Source organism: Rhinatrema bivittatum, chromosome 18 (assembly GCF_901001135.1).
Source record: "Rhinatrema bivittatum chromosome 18, aRhiBiv1.1, whole genome shotgun sequence".
Lineage (NCBI taxonomy): Eukaryota > Metazoa > Chordata > Amphibia > Gymnophiona > Rhinatrematidae > Rhinatrema > Rhinatrema bivittatum.
Genome location: NC_042632.1, coordinates 38,891,275 through 38,906,900, shown reverse-complemented (window position 1 = coordinate 38,906,900; position 15,626 = coordinate 38,891,275). Strand labels below are relative to the sequence as shown.

Below are 15,626 nucleotides of genomic sequence, written 5' to 3'. Positions count from 1 at the left end.
CGCTTTGCAGAGTTCAGGCTCCAAAAAGTTTCGCAATTTCTGTGATTTAGCATTAACAACCATAAAAAAAAAAAAAAAAAGCAATATACATAAGATGTGCCAAGCTGGGTCAGACCAAAGGTCCATTGAGCTCAGCAACCTATTGCCAGCAGTGGAAAATTCCAAGAAGTAGATCCAATTTCTTTGTTACTCACTCCTAAGGATGTGGTAGACTTCCCGGAGTCAATAAGTATTAATAAGTGTGTAGCATCACAAGCAGACTCCATGGCTCAACCTGAACTGTCACACTCAAGTAAAATGTTCATTTGGAGAGTTTAGTTTAGTTTTGCTAATAAAAGGAAAGTGGCAAAGGAATGGCCTAGTGGTTAGAGAAATGAGCTGGAAACCTGGGGACCAAGGTTCAAATGTTACTAATAATATCTGTGACCTTGGCCTTTGACCAAGTTAATACCTTGTCTCAGGTACTGACTTGAGTTATAAACTGCTTGGGGGACGGACTACTTTATACCTGTATGTAGTTTATTGCATATAAAAATGCCAGAATGAACAGAGAGGTGAACATGCATCAAGCCATGGATGCACTGCTTTTAAAAGCACTAAGAAAGCTAGCAGTTTTACACCGAGCTGGAGAGTCTCTGCTTTTAATTGTATTTGAATAACATTGGGTTCTACCCCAGTTTCAAGACATTCCTTAGGTGTCTTTTTGGCAAGCAACAGTTATTGCTACAGAGTAACTATTGGTATAATTCTGGCAGCTTATTGCTTTTTCTTTTTGTGCATTTATTTTACCCAATGTAATTGTCAAATGGGGGTTCATTACAGAGAACTGCTGGGAAGCAGAGTGCACGGCATAGCATCGTATTCTGTGGCTTTCTAAGCTGGCAGTCAGGTTCTCTATTTATCAGTACTAGGGAAAAGAGGGCTGAGAGCCAGATGATGGTTCAGGATAGCTAATGAGATCCCACTCTCTACCCAATAAAATCTATCTTAACCACAAAGGGAATAAGTCTTAGGCATAATAAAACACTGTTTCCGTTCTCACCCTTCTGGCATCATCAGGGATTTTTTTTTTTTTTTTTTTAAAGCTAGACTAATTTTGTCCTTCAAGGTCTCAAGATCATCTGCAAACATTTCAGGAGCTTTTAGCCCTCAGGATGAAACCAAGAAATCCATCTAAATTAGAGTGATTTATGGACAATTGTCATTGCATATGAAAAGTATACAAGTATTTTTTTTTAGGTTTTTTCTCTTTTTTTTTTTTTTTTTAAAGAGGGCAAATGGTAGCAGTTAAGTCCACTTATGTTATTTCTGTTAAAAATAAATAAATAAAACCATCAAAATTAGAAATGATGTACCAAAGTAATACAGAAAGAAAGGTATCAAAAATAATGTTGATTCTTTTTGATTATTCATTTTTCATTCATATTGCATGATAGGGAAAAGGCCCCGAAGACGGTCTTGACTTTCAAACACAGTACTGTGTCGGGAATTTTTATTTTTGTAAATTTGGAGTTCAACATGAGAAATCTATTTGGATTTAAAACGCTTAGGGCAATACGCTTTCAAAGCACATTAAAATAAGTGTCGTGCTTCTTATTGGTCACATTCTGTTCAGTGCACTTGCATATAAAAATCAGGACCTACGATTATATCAAAAGTTAGGCACCAAAACTAGCATGAACTGAGCTATTAGGCGCTATCCATAAGAACAAGCCATACTGGGTCAGACCAAGGGTCCATCAAGCCCATCATCCTGTTTCCAACAGTGGCCAATCCAGGCCATAAGAACCTGGCAAGTACCCAAAAACTAAGTCTATTCCATGTAACCATTGCTAATGGCAGTGGCTATTCTCTAAGTGAACTTAATAGCAGGTAATGGATTTCTCCTCCAAGAACTTATCCAATCCTTTTTTAAACACAGCTATACTAACTGCACTAACCACATCCTCTGGCAAATTCCAGAGTTTAATTGTGCGTTGAATGAAAAAGAAGTTTCTCCGATTAGTTTTAAATGTGCCACATGCTAACTTCATGGAGTGCCCCCAAGTCTTTCTATTCTCTGAAAGAGTAAATAACTGAGTCACATCTACCCGTTCTATCCAGGTTCTTTAAATAGATATTCAGAGATTTTCTCTCAAAAATGGTTTCAACTGGGAAAGAGCTCTATTTTTTTATTGTCTCTCTATTCTTGGACTGGTGTTAGGTGTAAAGGCATATTTCACATATGTAGCTTCATATTTAGAAAATTACATAGCAAGTGGGTCACAGGTCAAACCAGAGGCCCATGTACCAAGCATTTTTCTCAAAAACACAAAATGGGGAAACCCCTTGGTAGATCTGGCCAGGATGATTTTATTTATTTATATTCCGCCTTTCAAAGCGGAGTACATTCAGGTACCCTAGATATTTCCCTGTCTCCAGAGGGCTCACAATCTAAGTCTGTACCCGAGGCAATGGAAGGTAAAGTGACTTGCCCAAGGTCACAAGGAGCTGCAGAATTTGAACCCTGACTTCCCTGTAAATCATTAGCCACTGGCTAACTCCTCCATGCCAACTGATTTTCCATCCATGGACCAAATCTTTCACCCTAGGTGGCAACCCACTCCAGCTGTAGTACCCCCTTTCCTAGTTCCTGTAGTCATTTGTACATTAGAGGATAAAGACGGTACCCTTTCACAGATGGGCAGTGCTGATGGAACAGACTGGAGCAGAGGTTTTTTTTCCTGGCACGTGACAAGCTTTTGAAATAAAACAAGACCAAAAACACAGTGACATCTCAAAAAGGTGAAGAATGTTAGCAAGGATAAACAGGACTACAATAAAACTAGCTAGGGAACAATATCCGAACATGAAGGGTGGCTCTGAAATCTTATTTAGTACATAGGCAAGATGTGACAGGGTTCAAGCTGAAATGTAACAAGTGCATGCTCCAAGTGTATTTCTCACAGGCCTTGCACAAACCAGAAAGTGTGATCATTCCAGGGCAAATCATGAACCCAAACAGTCATGGTTTACGTTCATTTTAGTTAGATGGGTATGAAATCTTCTCAGGTCAATCATAGTGCAACCACTTCCTAAACCTTCTGACAACTAGGCTATAAGTAGTCTATAAATAGCCACCATTAGAGAGCACATTTACTGGTATTACAACCCATCACAGTATAAAAAATATATTTACTAGGGGTAAAATATGCTTCCTAGTTGTTAATGTCCATTATTTTAACCCAGCAGAACAATCCACGACTTCCATTATTCTGTATACCTAACCTCTACATTAAACATTATCTAAATGCAAGGTGATCTTAAGTTAAAACACTTACTATGTGTATTGGCTGAATGTAAGAATTACCAAGTTGGCTACATTCAAAGCCATAAGTGAGAGCGCATTTATCAAAATAATGAGATCTTGCAGCTCATGTTTGATCCCACTACCCACCACCTGACCCCCACACCTCCAACACACTCGAAACAGCTATTTGTCAACAATAATGAACTGCTTTAGTATTAAGCATTTTTACAACTACAGAACACAAACATCTACAAGGCAAGATAATCCTTTCTTAATTAGGCTTATATTGAGAAAGCACACCCTTTTACTAACATTAAACACATTATGACCTAAACAGCAGTGTCAAGACTGCATTGGGCTTCCTGGAAGGCAAGGGGGTAACCTACATGAAATGGCCATAGTTAAAAACAAAACTTTAAAGAGCATGGGGAAGCCAATATTTTGGACAATTCTTTCACTTGTTTTGGTAGCTGTGTGGATTATTTTAAAAAATGATAAGAAAAAGTAGGGGTATCTGGGTCTTAATGTTCTTGTAAGAACCATAGAGAAAGATGACAAAGGCTGAAGGTCAGTCCTTTTCCAGTTTCTGAGCATGCTTGGGACGGATATGGAGGGCAGTGGTAGGACAGGGGTTGAAAGTTCAGGTAGATGACACTGGGGAGGGGAACTGGTGTTGGCATGGTTATAGGAATTTCAGTGCTCATCTACCCAAAGTGGAAGAATCAGCACTGGGCAGACTGGATGGGTTAACTTGGGGATTTTCTTATGGCATCGTTTACTATCTTACTATAATAAAACAATAATGACAAAATCATATTGCATAACTATTGCACAATACCTGGCAGACCTACTTAGTTCAAAGTTTGCTATAAAATGTATCCATCCCATTTTCACTTCAATAGGATGACAGATTTTAAGAGACAATTCATTAGTGTAAAGCAGCGGTTCTCAACTGGTGTGTTGCGGCTCCCGGTGTCCCACTGCCCCACGTGTGCTTCCCTTCTCCCCAGGGGCGGGGCCGAAGGATGGAGAGACCTCTGCGCCGCCACCGGAGAGACCCTACGCACTGCCGGAGGCCAGGCTGGCGGCGGCTGGAGAGACATTGCACGCTGCCGGAGGTCAGGCCAGCGGCTGATAAGCGGAGGCCAGGCTTATTGTGCCAAACAATGAGAAGAGGCTCCATGTGAGCTTGTGTGTGTGGTAGAATGGGTGCCTGGGTGCATGAGTGACAGCTTGTGTGTGGTACAATGGGTACATGGGTGACAGCTTGTGTGTGTGTGTGGTACAATGGGTGCATGAGTGGCAGTGTGTGTGTGTGGTTGTAAGTGACAGAGCGTGTGTGTGTGTGGTTGTGACAGAGCATGCATGTGATGAGAGAGAGAGACTGGTCAGAGTTGATGTGTTTCTGTGAGAGAGACACAGACTGGTCAGGAAGATGACTGGTGTGTGTGTGTGTGTGTATGAGAGAGAGACAGACTGGTCAGGGAGGTGACTGTGTGAGAGACAGAGAGAGTGGTCAGTGAGATGACGTGTGTGTGTGTGTGTGTATGAGAGAGAGACAGACTGGTCAGGGAGGTGACTGGTATGTGTGTGTGAGGAAGAGTTACTAGTTAGGGAGGTTACTGGTCTGTGTGAGACAGAGACTGGTTGTGGGCCCTAAGGAAGAGGACTGTGAAGACAGAGCTTCAGCAGCCACTGCTGCTTCTGGTAAGGAGGAAAAGGAGTAGGAGGGTTGCTGAAGAGGATAAGTAAAGGCGGCTTTTAAAATTTATTTTTCTTGATTGACTGCCATTTTAATTATTGGGTATTATGTGATGCGTCTGCTGTTTTGAAATATTTTATTGATATTTGGACAATTTTTAATAATTGTTATGAGTTTTTAATTGTTGGATGTTATTCTTTTTATCAGCTGTTTTGTAACATTTATTAGTATAGTTTTACAATTATTTCTGAGTGGGGATCTATCTATAGCAGCTTGGCTTGCTCTGTTTTCCTAATAGGAAATGTATTGATGTATAGGGCCTGGTTAAATATTTGTAGTGGTAAATTACTGTCTTTTCATAAGGAGGGGTATTGTGCCTGCCAGTAAAGAGAGAGTTTGTTTTGCTTTTACTGAGATGTCATCTGAACCAGAATATCTTTTTTTGTATGGTGAGTTCTATGGGTAATGCCCTAGTTCTGCTCTGCACCCATTTTTGGGGGTCGAGGGGGTTCCTGAAGATGCAGAATGTATATTTACATTTTGCCCCATGACGGACACATGTTCAGTGCATCATGCATGTGAGAACCATTTGTCAGGTGTGTCCCGGCCGAAAAAAGGTTGAGAACCACTGGTGTAAAGGGCCCATTGCTATTAGAGGATCTCTGAGGGGTGGATGTAATAAGACCAACATTGAAATCCACGCTCATTTTTCTGGGATGCGCGACAGAAAAACAGCGGCAGCGGGATTTAACAGCCAAGTATGCTAATTAGATACTCACACAAAATCCACATACACCAAAAGACATGTGCCATAATGCATGCAGTAACATGTGCTCATGGCCCTATGTAGTAAATCGCACAGACACCCATCGACATGTGAACACCTGCAATGGGCTTGTGCCCTGAGAATCATTCTTTTAAAAAAAAAAAAAGAATAAATCAGTGGGCCAGAAGTTGATGTGAAGGTGGGTAGAGTGAAATGCAGATCAGTGATTCTGTCTCATTGGGTTCTCTCTACCAGTTCTGTCCGCCACTTGGCTGACCCGCAAAAACATTAAAAAAAAAAAAAAAATCTCCGCATCAGCACTTTCACTTAACTCCTACTCTGACCCAGATGCTAAAAACCCGCATTAAAAACCCACACTCACTGCTAGTGCAGCTCTCTGCATGGACCATGATTAAATAGTCACCTCCTTTGCATGCCATTAGCACGCACGCGCAGAACAAGCTGCAAGCTGGCAAGTGGGTTTATACGCACATTTTCCCCCCACGCACAAACCCTTCTTACATACCTATTCTAGGGTTTGCTTGGGAAACCGTGTGTATAAACACACGCACAGTACGCAGTGAAACTTGCCGCAGTATTATCGCTGCTTATTACATCGGTTCCCGAGGATGTATTTAACAAGTTTGGTAGGAGAGTCTCCTGAGATGCCAACACTCCTGCCAAATTCATCCTGGGGGTGGGGAAGGACTCCCAATGCACATGAACTTACAGAAATGGCAGGAACCGGAGCACAAGAAGATTATGAAATGCGCCTCTCTTGTGTTACGTTGGAAGCATGCACTTCTCCATTTGGAGATCACAGCTGTCCCACATACTGTCCAACAAATATAATATAACTGTACTTAACCATTGCACAGCATGTCAGACCTTATTTTAACTTGAAGACTGTTTATTAAAAAGAATCAAAAAACATACGTATGACATACAGGACACTGAGGCATGCCAAACAATCAGTAAAACACAGTCAACTGATTAAATAATTTTAGAATTTCTCCCCCCCCTCCCCCAGATAGAGGCCCCTCCAACCCACTCACCCCAGACCTGCCCACCCACCAGCAGTGGAACAGAACAGCACATAGGGTGTACATGAGCACACAGTACCTCACTTCTGGCCCTTGGAGGTAGTCTCTGCAGATAAGGGGGCCATACATTAACAAAAGTAATTTTACGCTTAAAGGACCTCGTAGTAGTTTGATTCTCCATCTGCATGTAGGCGTGAAATTTGTTGCATCAAAGCCAGAAATACACACTTCAAAGCAGATTACATACAGAAACTGTAGGTATTTACCTATCTCCAGAGGGCTCACAATCTTTCAGGCTGATGCAACATCAGCACGGAGAAAATGGGTGCTCATGATAGAGTGTCCGCTTTCCCGACGCACCGATTGACCTCTCCGGGGCACCCAATTTAATATTTAAATCAGCTGCCATGGTAAAAAGGAGGCGAAATTGTGCCCCCCTAGCACCTCCTCAGCACTGGGCGCCCAGGAGAGGACGGCTGTCAACTGGTTAGGAAAACGGACGCTCAATTTTACAAGCTTCCCGTTTTCCTAACCTGTGCACGGGACAGGTGTTAAGTTCTGAGAGTAAAAATGTGCACCACGGATGCACTTTTTTTTTTTTTTTTTTTTAATCTGGGAGAATAACTAATAGCCTCATCAACATGCATTTGTATGTGATGAGCACTATTAGCTTTGTGAGGGATTGGACGCACGTTTTGGATGCACTAATCCCCTTTTAGCATAAGAGGTTGTGGACGCACATCCAAAACACACATCCAACCACAGGTGTGCTCAGCTGAGTGTACTGTATTATGCATCCGCCTGTACATCTTTTATACTGAGACAATGGAGGGTGAAATAACTGGCCGAAGATCACAAGGAGCAGCAGAGGGATTTCAACCCTGGTCTCCCTGCTTCATAGCCCACTGCTCTAACCACTAGGCTACTCTTCCAACAAATACAGCTTTTTGAGGAAAAAAGTTCACATGTTTTAAAATGTAAAGTCATTTTTGGGTATGTGTTAATCCCAGTAGTCACTATCTGATTGGAAGGAAAGAAAAGCATTCTTACTAGAAGGATTTATCTGTCAATCATCCTATAGGATGTCTGAATCATCACTAAAAGAAGTGAATAAACCTTACTGCTCAGATCACATCTCAGCAATTGACTAAGCAATTACTAACTCAATTGTCTCAGTGAAAGGAAAAAGGGGTGGGTGCCTTCTTGCAGGAGAGGAAATGGTGACTGAAAAACATTGCTCTACTTTTAACTGCTTTTATCTTCTTGGTGTTACCGAAGTCTGCTTCTGCCGGGCTTTACAACTTGAACAAATGAAACTGAGCGCTGCAGCAGAGGTGGGGGGTCTCCTAACGCTGGGACCTTAAGAACATGCCATACTGGGTCAGACCAAGGGTCCATCAAGCCCAGCATCCTGTTTCCAACAGTGACCAATCCAGGCCAAAAGAACCTGGCAAGTACCCAAAAACTAAGTCTATTCCATGTTACCGTCGCTCGTAATAGCAGTGGCTATTCTCTAAGTCAATTGATAGGTAATGGACTTCTCCTCCAAGAACTTATCCAATCCTTTTTTAAACACAGCTACACTAACTGCACTAACCACATCCTCTGGCAGCAAACTCCAGAGTTTAATTGTGCGTTGAGTAAAAAAGAACTTTCTCCGATTAGTTTTAAATGTGCCCCGTGCTAACTTCATGGAGTGCCCCCTAGACCTTGCTTCGGCAGAGTCCTTTACTCCTTGGTCTAGGCGGAGGAGCGAGGCGCGGTAACTACTGAAGGGGTAGCAGAGGTGCTCGAGCAGCTGGACCGGGAGGGCAGGCGCTTTAGGCACGGAGGCAGCCACCTCATCCCCTGGCGACTTGGAAGAGCGCCCGGGCGACTTGGCGAGGCCGAGTTGTGTCAGCTGCAGACGAGGGGCGGGGGGGAGGACGCATGCCGGAAGGCTTTTAATAACAGCACGGCAGCCGCCGCTCCGAACCGAGGAAGAGAAAACGCACCTTTAAAGGGAGACTCGGCAGAGCCCCGCACAAACAGGGGAAGGGGGGGGGGGGGGGGAGGGAGCAGCGATGCCCTCGCATCCCGGGACGCGGTTTCCAAGGAGACGCGGGAGGCGGCAGCCAATTGCAGCCCTTCGCCCGTACCTGGCCGGCCTCGGAAAGCAGCAGCCAATCACAGCCCCCGCCCCCCCCCAACCCCTACCCGTCTCACCTGTCCGGCCGCTGCCAGGGCTCCTCTAGCCTCCCCCGCCGCGCTCTCCGCCTGCCTCTCCCAGAACAGCGACCAGAGCCCCACGTTCGGCAGGAAGACCAGGGCCGCCAGGGCCAGCGCGCCCGCCTGCAGGAGCCGCTTCTCCTTCCGCCTCATTCGGGCGCTCCGCCCCGGGGGCTGCCGCAGCCGAGGAGCGCGAGGCAACTTTCCGCGGGCAGAAGTGAACTCCAACTGCGGCTGCACTTCCGCTAAGGTTGCTGGCGCGCGGAGGGGGGCGGGGCCAGGCGGAGCGGACGCCACCATCTGTACCGCCTCCTCCCTCCCCTCCCCTCCCGCACCTCGGGGGGGGGGGGGGGGGAAGCAGGCGATGCAGAAAAGGCGCCGTACTGCCGCTGGGAACGGACGCTGGGGTCCAAGCGATCGTGGTCCTGCCCCCCCCCCCCCCAACCGTTCCGATTAACGTTGTTCGCTTTCGCCAGACTCTGTTAGTCAATGCCTTCCTCTGTGTGTGTGTGGGTGTCGCCACCCTGGCAGATAGGAGAAATGGGATAGGCGGGCACCCTGCTTTTTTTTTTGCTCAGTGTTTGCCGATTATTTGTAGGGAAGCTGATAGATCGGGATGAACGAGGCTAATTTATCACAAAAGGGTTTCCTGCGCGCTCTTTTATAAGTCAGGCCTTAATTATATAATATTGTTATATAGCGCGGAAAATGTACCTGCTGTCATGGAAAATGATTTCGGATCTTCGCTTTGAGAACTTCCAGTCTAGGACTGAGTACAGGATGGTCAACATAATAAGTGCCTTGTTTAAGGTCACGTGATCATTAGTGCCTAAGAGGGAATGGATCCACGGGCTCTACAAGCAGCGATCTCCTCCCTGTCTATTACATTACACTACACACAAATATATCTTATTCACACCTTCTTCGTTCCATCTTTCAGGCCCCCCGTTAGAGCCTCCTACCTCTTGTTTTTCGGTTGTCCACCCCCCCTCCGCACCTGTTCTTTGTAATTTCCACCTGCTGTTAAGATGTAAACCGATATGATGTGTAGTCTAATGTCAGTATAGAAAAGTTGTTAAATAAATAAATATAGGGAATCTTGTGTCATCAATCTAAACATTTTAATGTATCTGTTCAATATCATTTAACATCATGTATCAGTAACACATTTACCAAAATATATTTAGAAACTGTATTCATTTAATTACACACACATAAACTCACAAATGTACCCTATATATTTGTGGGTTGAGTAAAGATCAGGGGATCTGCACTCTCTCCTTTTGTGATTACCATATTACATTACACTGACAGTTCGTAAGTAGTCCCTCATGAGAGGTTTGTAAGAAAACTAAAAAGTCATGGGATAGGAAAAGAAGTCCTTTCTTGGATTACAAAGCGGTTAAAAGACAGCAAACAGGGAGTAGGATTACATGGTCAATTTTCTCAGTGCATAAGGATCTGTACTTGGACCTGTGCTTTTCAATATATATATTAATTAATTGTAAACCGATATGATGTGCAAACGGTTGTCGGTATATAAAAATGCTAAATAAATAAATTAAATAAATAAATAAATATATAATCTGGAAAGGAATACAACCAGTGAGGTAATCAAATTTGCAGATGATACAAAATTATTCATAGTTAAATAACGATTGGATTGTGATAAATTGCAGGAGGACCTTGCTAGATTGTGCATTCAAATGGCAGATGAAATTTAATGTGGACAAGTGCAAGGTGATGCATATAGGAAAAAATAACACATACTGTAGTTACACGATGTTAGGTTCCATATTAGAAACTACCAACCCAGGAAAAAGAGCTAGGCATCATAATGGATGATTCATTGAAATCGTTGGTTCAGTATGTTGCAGCAGTCAAAAAGGAAAACAATGTTAGGAATTATTAAGAAGGGAGTGGTGAATAAAATGAAAAATGTCATAATGCCTCTGTATCGCTCCAACTTGAGACTGCACCTTGAGTTTTATGTTCAATTAGGGTCACCTCATCTAAAAAAAAAAAAAAAAAGATATAGATGCACTGGAGAAGGTACTGAGAAGGTACAGAGAAGGACAATCAAAGTGATAAAGAAAGATGGAACAGTTCCCCCATGAGGAAAGACTAAAGAGGGTTAGGGCTGTGCAACTTGAAGAAGAGACAGCTGAAGCGAGATATGATAGAGGTCTATAAAATCATGAGAGGTTGAGAATGGGTATATGTGAGTCAGTTGTTTACTCTTTCGGATATAATAGGATGACTAGGGGGATACTCCATGAAGTTAGTAAGCAGCACACTTAAAATAAATCCGAAAAAATTCTTTTTCACTCAACACTGTTTAATGTTTAATGTATTATATTTATTTATATATTTATATACCAAGAATGTCGGTATATAAAAATCCGAAATAAATAAATAAATAACACACAGTTAAGCTCTGGAATTTGTTGCCAGAGGATGTGGTTAGTGCAGTTAGTGTAGCTGGGTTTAAAAAAAAGTTTGGATAAGTTCTTGGAGGAAAAAACTATTAACTGCTATTAATCAAGTTGACTTAGGGGTAAATTTTAAAAGTTGCCTGCGGGCGTACATGTGCACGCACTCCCCGGCATGCTCACATGTATGCCCGATTATATAACGCAGGTGCGCGCAAGTTATAAAATCGGGGGTCGGCGCGTGCAAGGGGGTGCACAATTGTGCACCTTGCGCGCGCCAAGCCACGCTGCCTTCCCTCGTTCCCTACCCCACCCTTTCCCCCCTACCTTTTTTTCTTTTTTTTTCTTGTTTTAAAACTCACTTCAACCCTGGGGCTGAAGTAAGTTGCGCACGCAAATGGCCGCTATGCCAGGAGCCTCTGACCCCACCCACGCCTCGCCACCTTCCCGCCCCTTTGGCAAAACCCCGGGACTTACACACGTCCCGGGGCTTTACGTGTGTCACCAGGCCCTTTGAAAATCCATCCCTTAGAGAATAGCCACTGCCATCAGTCTCCTTTCACCTCACAAATCATTATTCACAGTTATTGGTTTTGTTTTGCTGTTCCTTATTTTGCTGCTGTTCATTCTCCTCCTCCACCCCTTGCTTGACTCACACTGCAGTTGTCTTTCCTAGTTAAAATCTCCCTGTTAATTGTACTTCCAAACTTTTTGTTATATGTAAACCGATGCGATATGATTTTCATGAGCAGCGGTATATAAAAGCTTATAAATAAATAAAATAAATATTACTGGCATTAGTAGCATGGGATACAATTAGTTTTTAGGTACTTGCCAGGTACTTGTAATCTGGATTTGCCACTGTTGGAAACAGGATGCTTGGCTGGATGGACCCAGTTTAGCAACTTATTATGTTCTTTAGTTGTCCCTTGGCTTATGTCCATTTAATTTCCTCTCCAAACTGAAACTGAACCTATATTGCCAAATTGTGTGGCACTGGAATAAGGTTACAATGTTTGGAAGCTTTGCAGTACATGCATTCTTTGTAAATACTTGGGCTTCAGCTTTCCATTAAAATTAACTGATCTTGAAAATTTTGGCGAGAACAAAAATGTAATCTTTTTTTTTTTTTTAACTCAACATACCAGAGCTTGACAACACTTCAAAGTTGTTTTGACAGAAATGCCACATTTAAAAGACACTGTAATAAGAGAACTTTTAAGACTTGAGAAAATAATAGATATAAAAAAAATTCAGCTGCGACTTCTGATGTTATGTGCCCCATGTGTGTGTTTGTGTGTGCATATATGTGTACGAGCCTGTGCTTGCTTGTGCAAGCTTTTATGTGCACTTCTGCAAGCTTGTGTGAGTTTATGCAAGCTTGTATGTGCTTGTATGAGCTTCTACACACTTGTGTGCATGTAAACAGTGGAATGACAGTCAATCTCCTACCGGAGGTTAGCTGAGTCCAGGAATTGGGGGGCTGAAGGACCCCCAACGCCTGTAGACTTCTACCTGTCCAGTAACATCTGCATCAGTTGCTTAGTAGGTAACCCATTCATATTACTTTTATCAACACACTTATGAGTGAGGGCATGCTAGATTTTACCCCAAAGGGACTGGAAGGGCAGTTTACACAAATGATCTTAGACAGAATAAGGAGGAGGGGGCCTGTTTAAATGAATCTCCCATCTCCATGGGGAAAAAATGCCCTTTCAGACTTCCCCCACCCCTTTCATGACTGGCTTAAGGACCATTACTTGTGAAAGCTTGTGTGAGCCTATGCCTACCTGTCCCTTTATGTGCGAGCATGAGAGACAGGGTTTTGCATATTAGTGAACATTTCCTGGCATTGCCTGGGTTGTCTGATCAGTAACAGCCTCTGTGTGTGTGTTTGTACACACACCTGTGCCTCTGCTTGTGTATGTGTATGGGGGAGCATGTGTTTGTGTGGGTGTGTGTTTCTATATGCCTGTATCCATGCATGTGTACGCAACAGGACTTTACAGACAGAGCATAGTGTCTTTGTACAGTGCACCTTCTTCTGTGCGGCCACCCACTGGTGGCCACAGACAGACATGACAACGTGACTGGCCACCAACACAAGCTTTTAGAGATATATACATATAGATAAGGATTTATTACTTGCTCTTCTACTGTAGGACTCAGAGGGAAGTGCAGGATTGTTTAGTGGCTTTCATCTCTATTATGTTTTACTCAGTCTGTGCTCTCTGACCCCAACCTTGGGAAAGCTAATTTAACTGTGGATGTCTCCAGGAAGGTAAGAGTACTGTGAAGCTTATCATAAATTGTTTTTAATCCAATAAAGACTCAAACATAACTTTTTCTATAACACTGCTTTTTGAGCTAATTTTATGAGCAATCCTATACAAAGAACTAGGAAATGAGCATCTACCGAAGTTATTGATCTGTGCCTTGTTCCCTCTGTTTGTTTTGACCTGGCACTTTGGGTTCCCAGCTCATTTGGATGCAGGACTGGGATCTGGAGCCATGACCCTACAGTCACAATGACCTAGCGATAACCCCCTCCCCCTATTTTTTATTCCTCACAAGTTATTGTAGACCAGGGCTGGCCAACTCTGGTCCTCAAGAGGCACAAACAGGTCTGGTTTTCAGGATTTCTATAATGAATATGCATGAAATATTGATAGATTTGCATACTATGGAGACAGTGCCTGCTAATCCATTTCATGCATATCCATTATAGATATCCTGAAAACCAGGCCTGTTTGTGGGTCTTGAGGAATGGAGTTGACTACCCCCTAGTCTAGTCATTGCAGAGAACAGACTTCAGCTGGGAGTCATGCTTCCTGCAATTGTGGTCCCTGAATCTAGCCACTAGGTGGCACCATTGTATGATGACTCCCTCTCACTCCCCATTGGGGTTATAAACATAGCATCCCAAAATGGCTGACCTGGGAAAGAGGAAACAAGCTGAGGTCTTTTTGCATGGCATTGCCACAGAGTCACCAGGCTGGCACTGCCCTTTCTGTTTTATCAAGTGCTCATTTCAGATAATCATAGGGTTGGCAAGTGACTCCAGAGAAATCAGGATAAGTCCCAGCATGCAATAGGGTAAAACCAGGTCTGGATCAACCTGTCCTGAAAATCTGGAGCCAGTTTGCAACCCTAGACTGTCAGTTAACCTAATCAGCAAAGTTGTCTTGTTCAAACCTGTTTTCTTTTTTAAATAGTAATCTAGTTTACGATAATATAATCTTACTGGGTGTGGTGATCTTTCAACAACATCATCACAATCCATGTCTTGCTACTCCTCTAATATTGCTGTTGATTCATTTGCTCTTGTCTGTCTAGAATTTTTTAAATTCCTGAAATATTGTGTGCTGCATGGTCAACTATTTCCCTCCAAATTTGTCTCAGAATGCAGTTTATCTCAAGGGGTAATTTCTCCAAACAGGTTTATTGTGCACAGACTGTGACAGGAATGAACTTTGCTCGTAAACCAGGATATGCTGAGTACAGTCTCCATCTCTGGAATGTATTGCTAGTGCTGTTTATACTTGCATTGTGCCAAATAAATCTTCCTGGAGCTCATAGGGTGAAAGATGTACAGGCAGCATATCAAGGTGTGCTTGGAAGTTCTTTGTAATCAAGACGGTAGTGGCTAATCGAATTGGAACTATTTTTGTATGCCACATTTTCTTGGGCTCCAGTTGCATCTCTTGGTTCTTGATGATCTTCTGTCTCTCCCTCTGTAATACAAAATACTCACTTGGTGCTGATACGTCTATCAGCCATGCTGTTTTGTCAAAGTATTTGAGCATTTTTATTGGTTGGCATGGGAATGCCCCAGCTGTTCACAACTTTTTCATTCTCTGCAATTTTAGCAGGGTCATGCTCTCAGCGGTTTTCTGGTACAGCAATGTTCATACCCACAGTACCTGAATGAAATCCGCTTTGAAGCGCCTGAAAAAGCGAAATCTAAATCTAAATAAAGTCTAGTGTTTACACGGTTTCCAGGGGATGAGCCATGCTGCTTTGTTGCAGGGATGTGCATTCATTTTCTAAAATGGCAACGAAAAACTGTTGTTCTGGTAGAAAACAAAAAAGACCCCTCCCACTGAAATTGCAGGGGGAGCAGTTTCTTTTTGCATTGGAAATGAAAACCCCAGCCCCACTGACATTTAGAAATTGAACCCCTCGC

General features: G+C 43.1%; 1 protein-coding gene across 1 annotated transcript in view; it reads right to left on the bottom strand.

Annotated features, from left to right (window-relative positions):
• GALNT10 (polypeptide N-acetylgalactosaminyltransferase 10) overlaps positions 1-9,268 on the bottom strand; it is a 206,915-nt gene extending 197,647 nt beyond the window's left edge. Inside the window, exon 1 of the mRNA XM_029583336.1 lies at positions 9,006-9,268. Within this exon, the coding sequence (XP_029439196.1) occupies positions 9,006-9,161 (156 nt within the window). The 5' untranslated portion in view covers positions 9,162-9,268. The remainder of the gene's footprint in view (positions 1-9,005) is intronic.
• Positions 9,269-15,626: the final 6,358 nt, after the last annotated feature.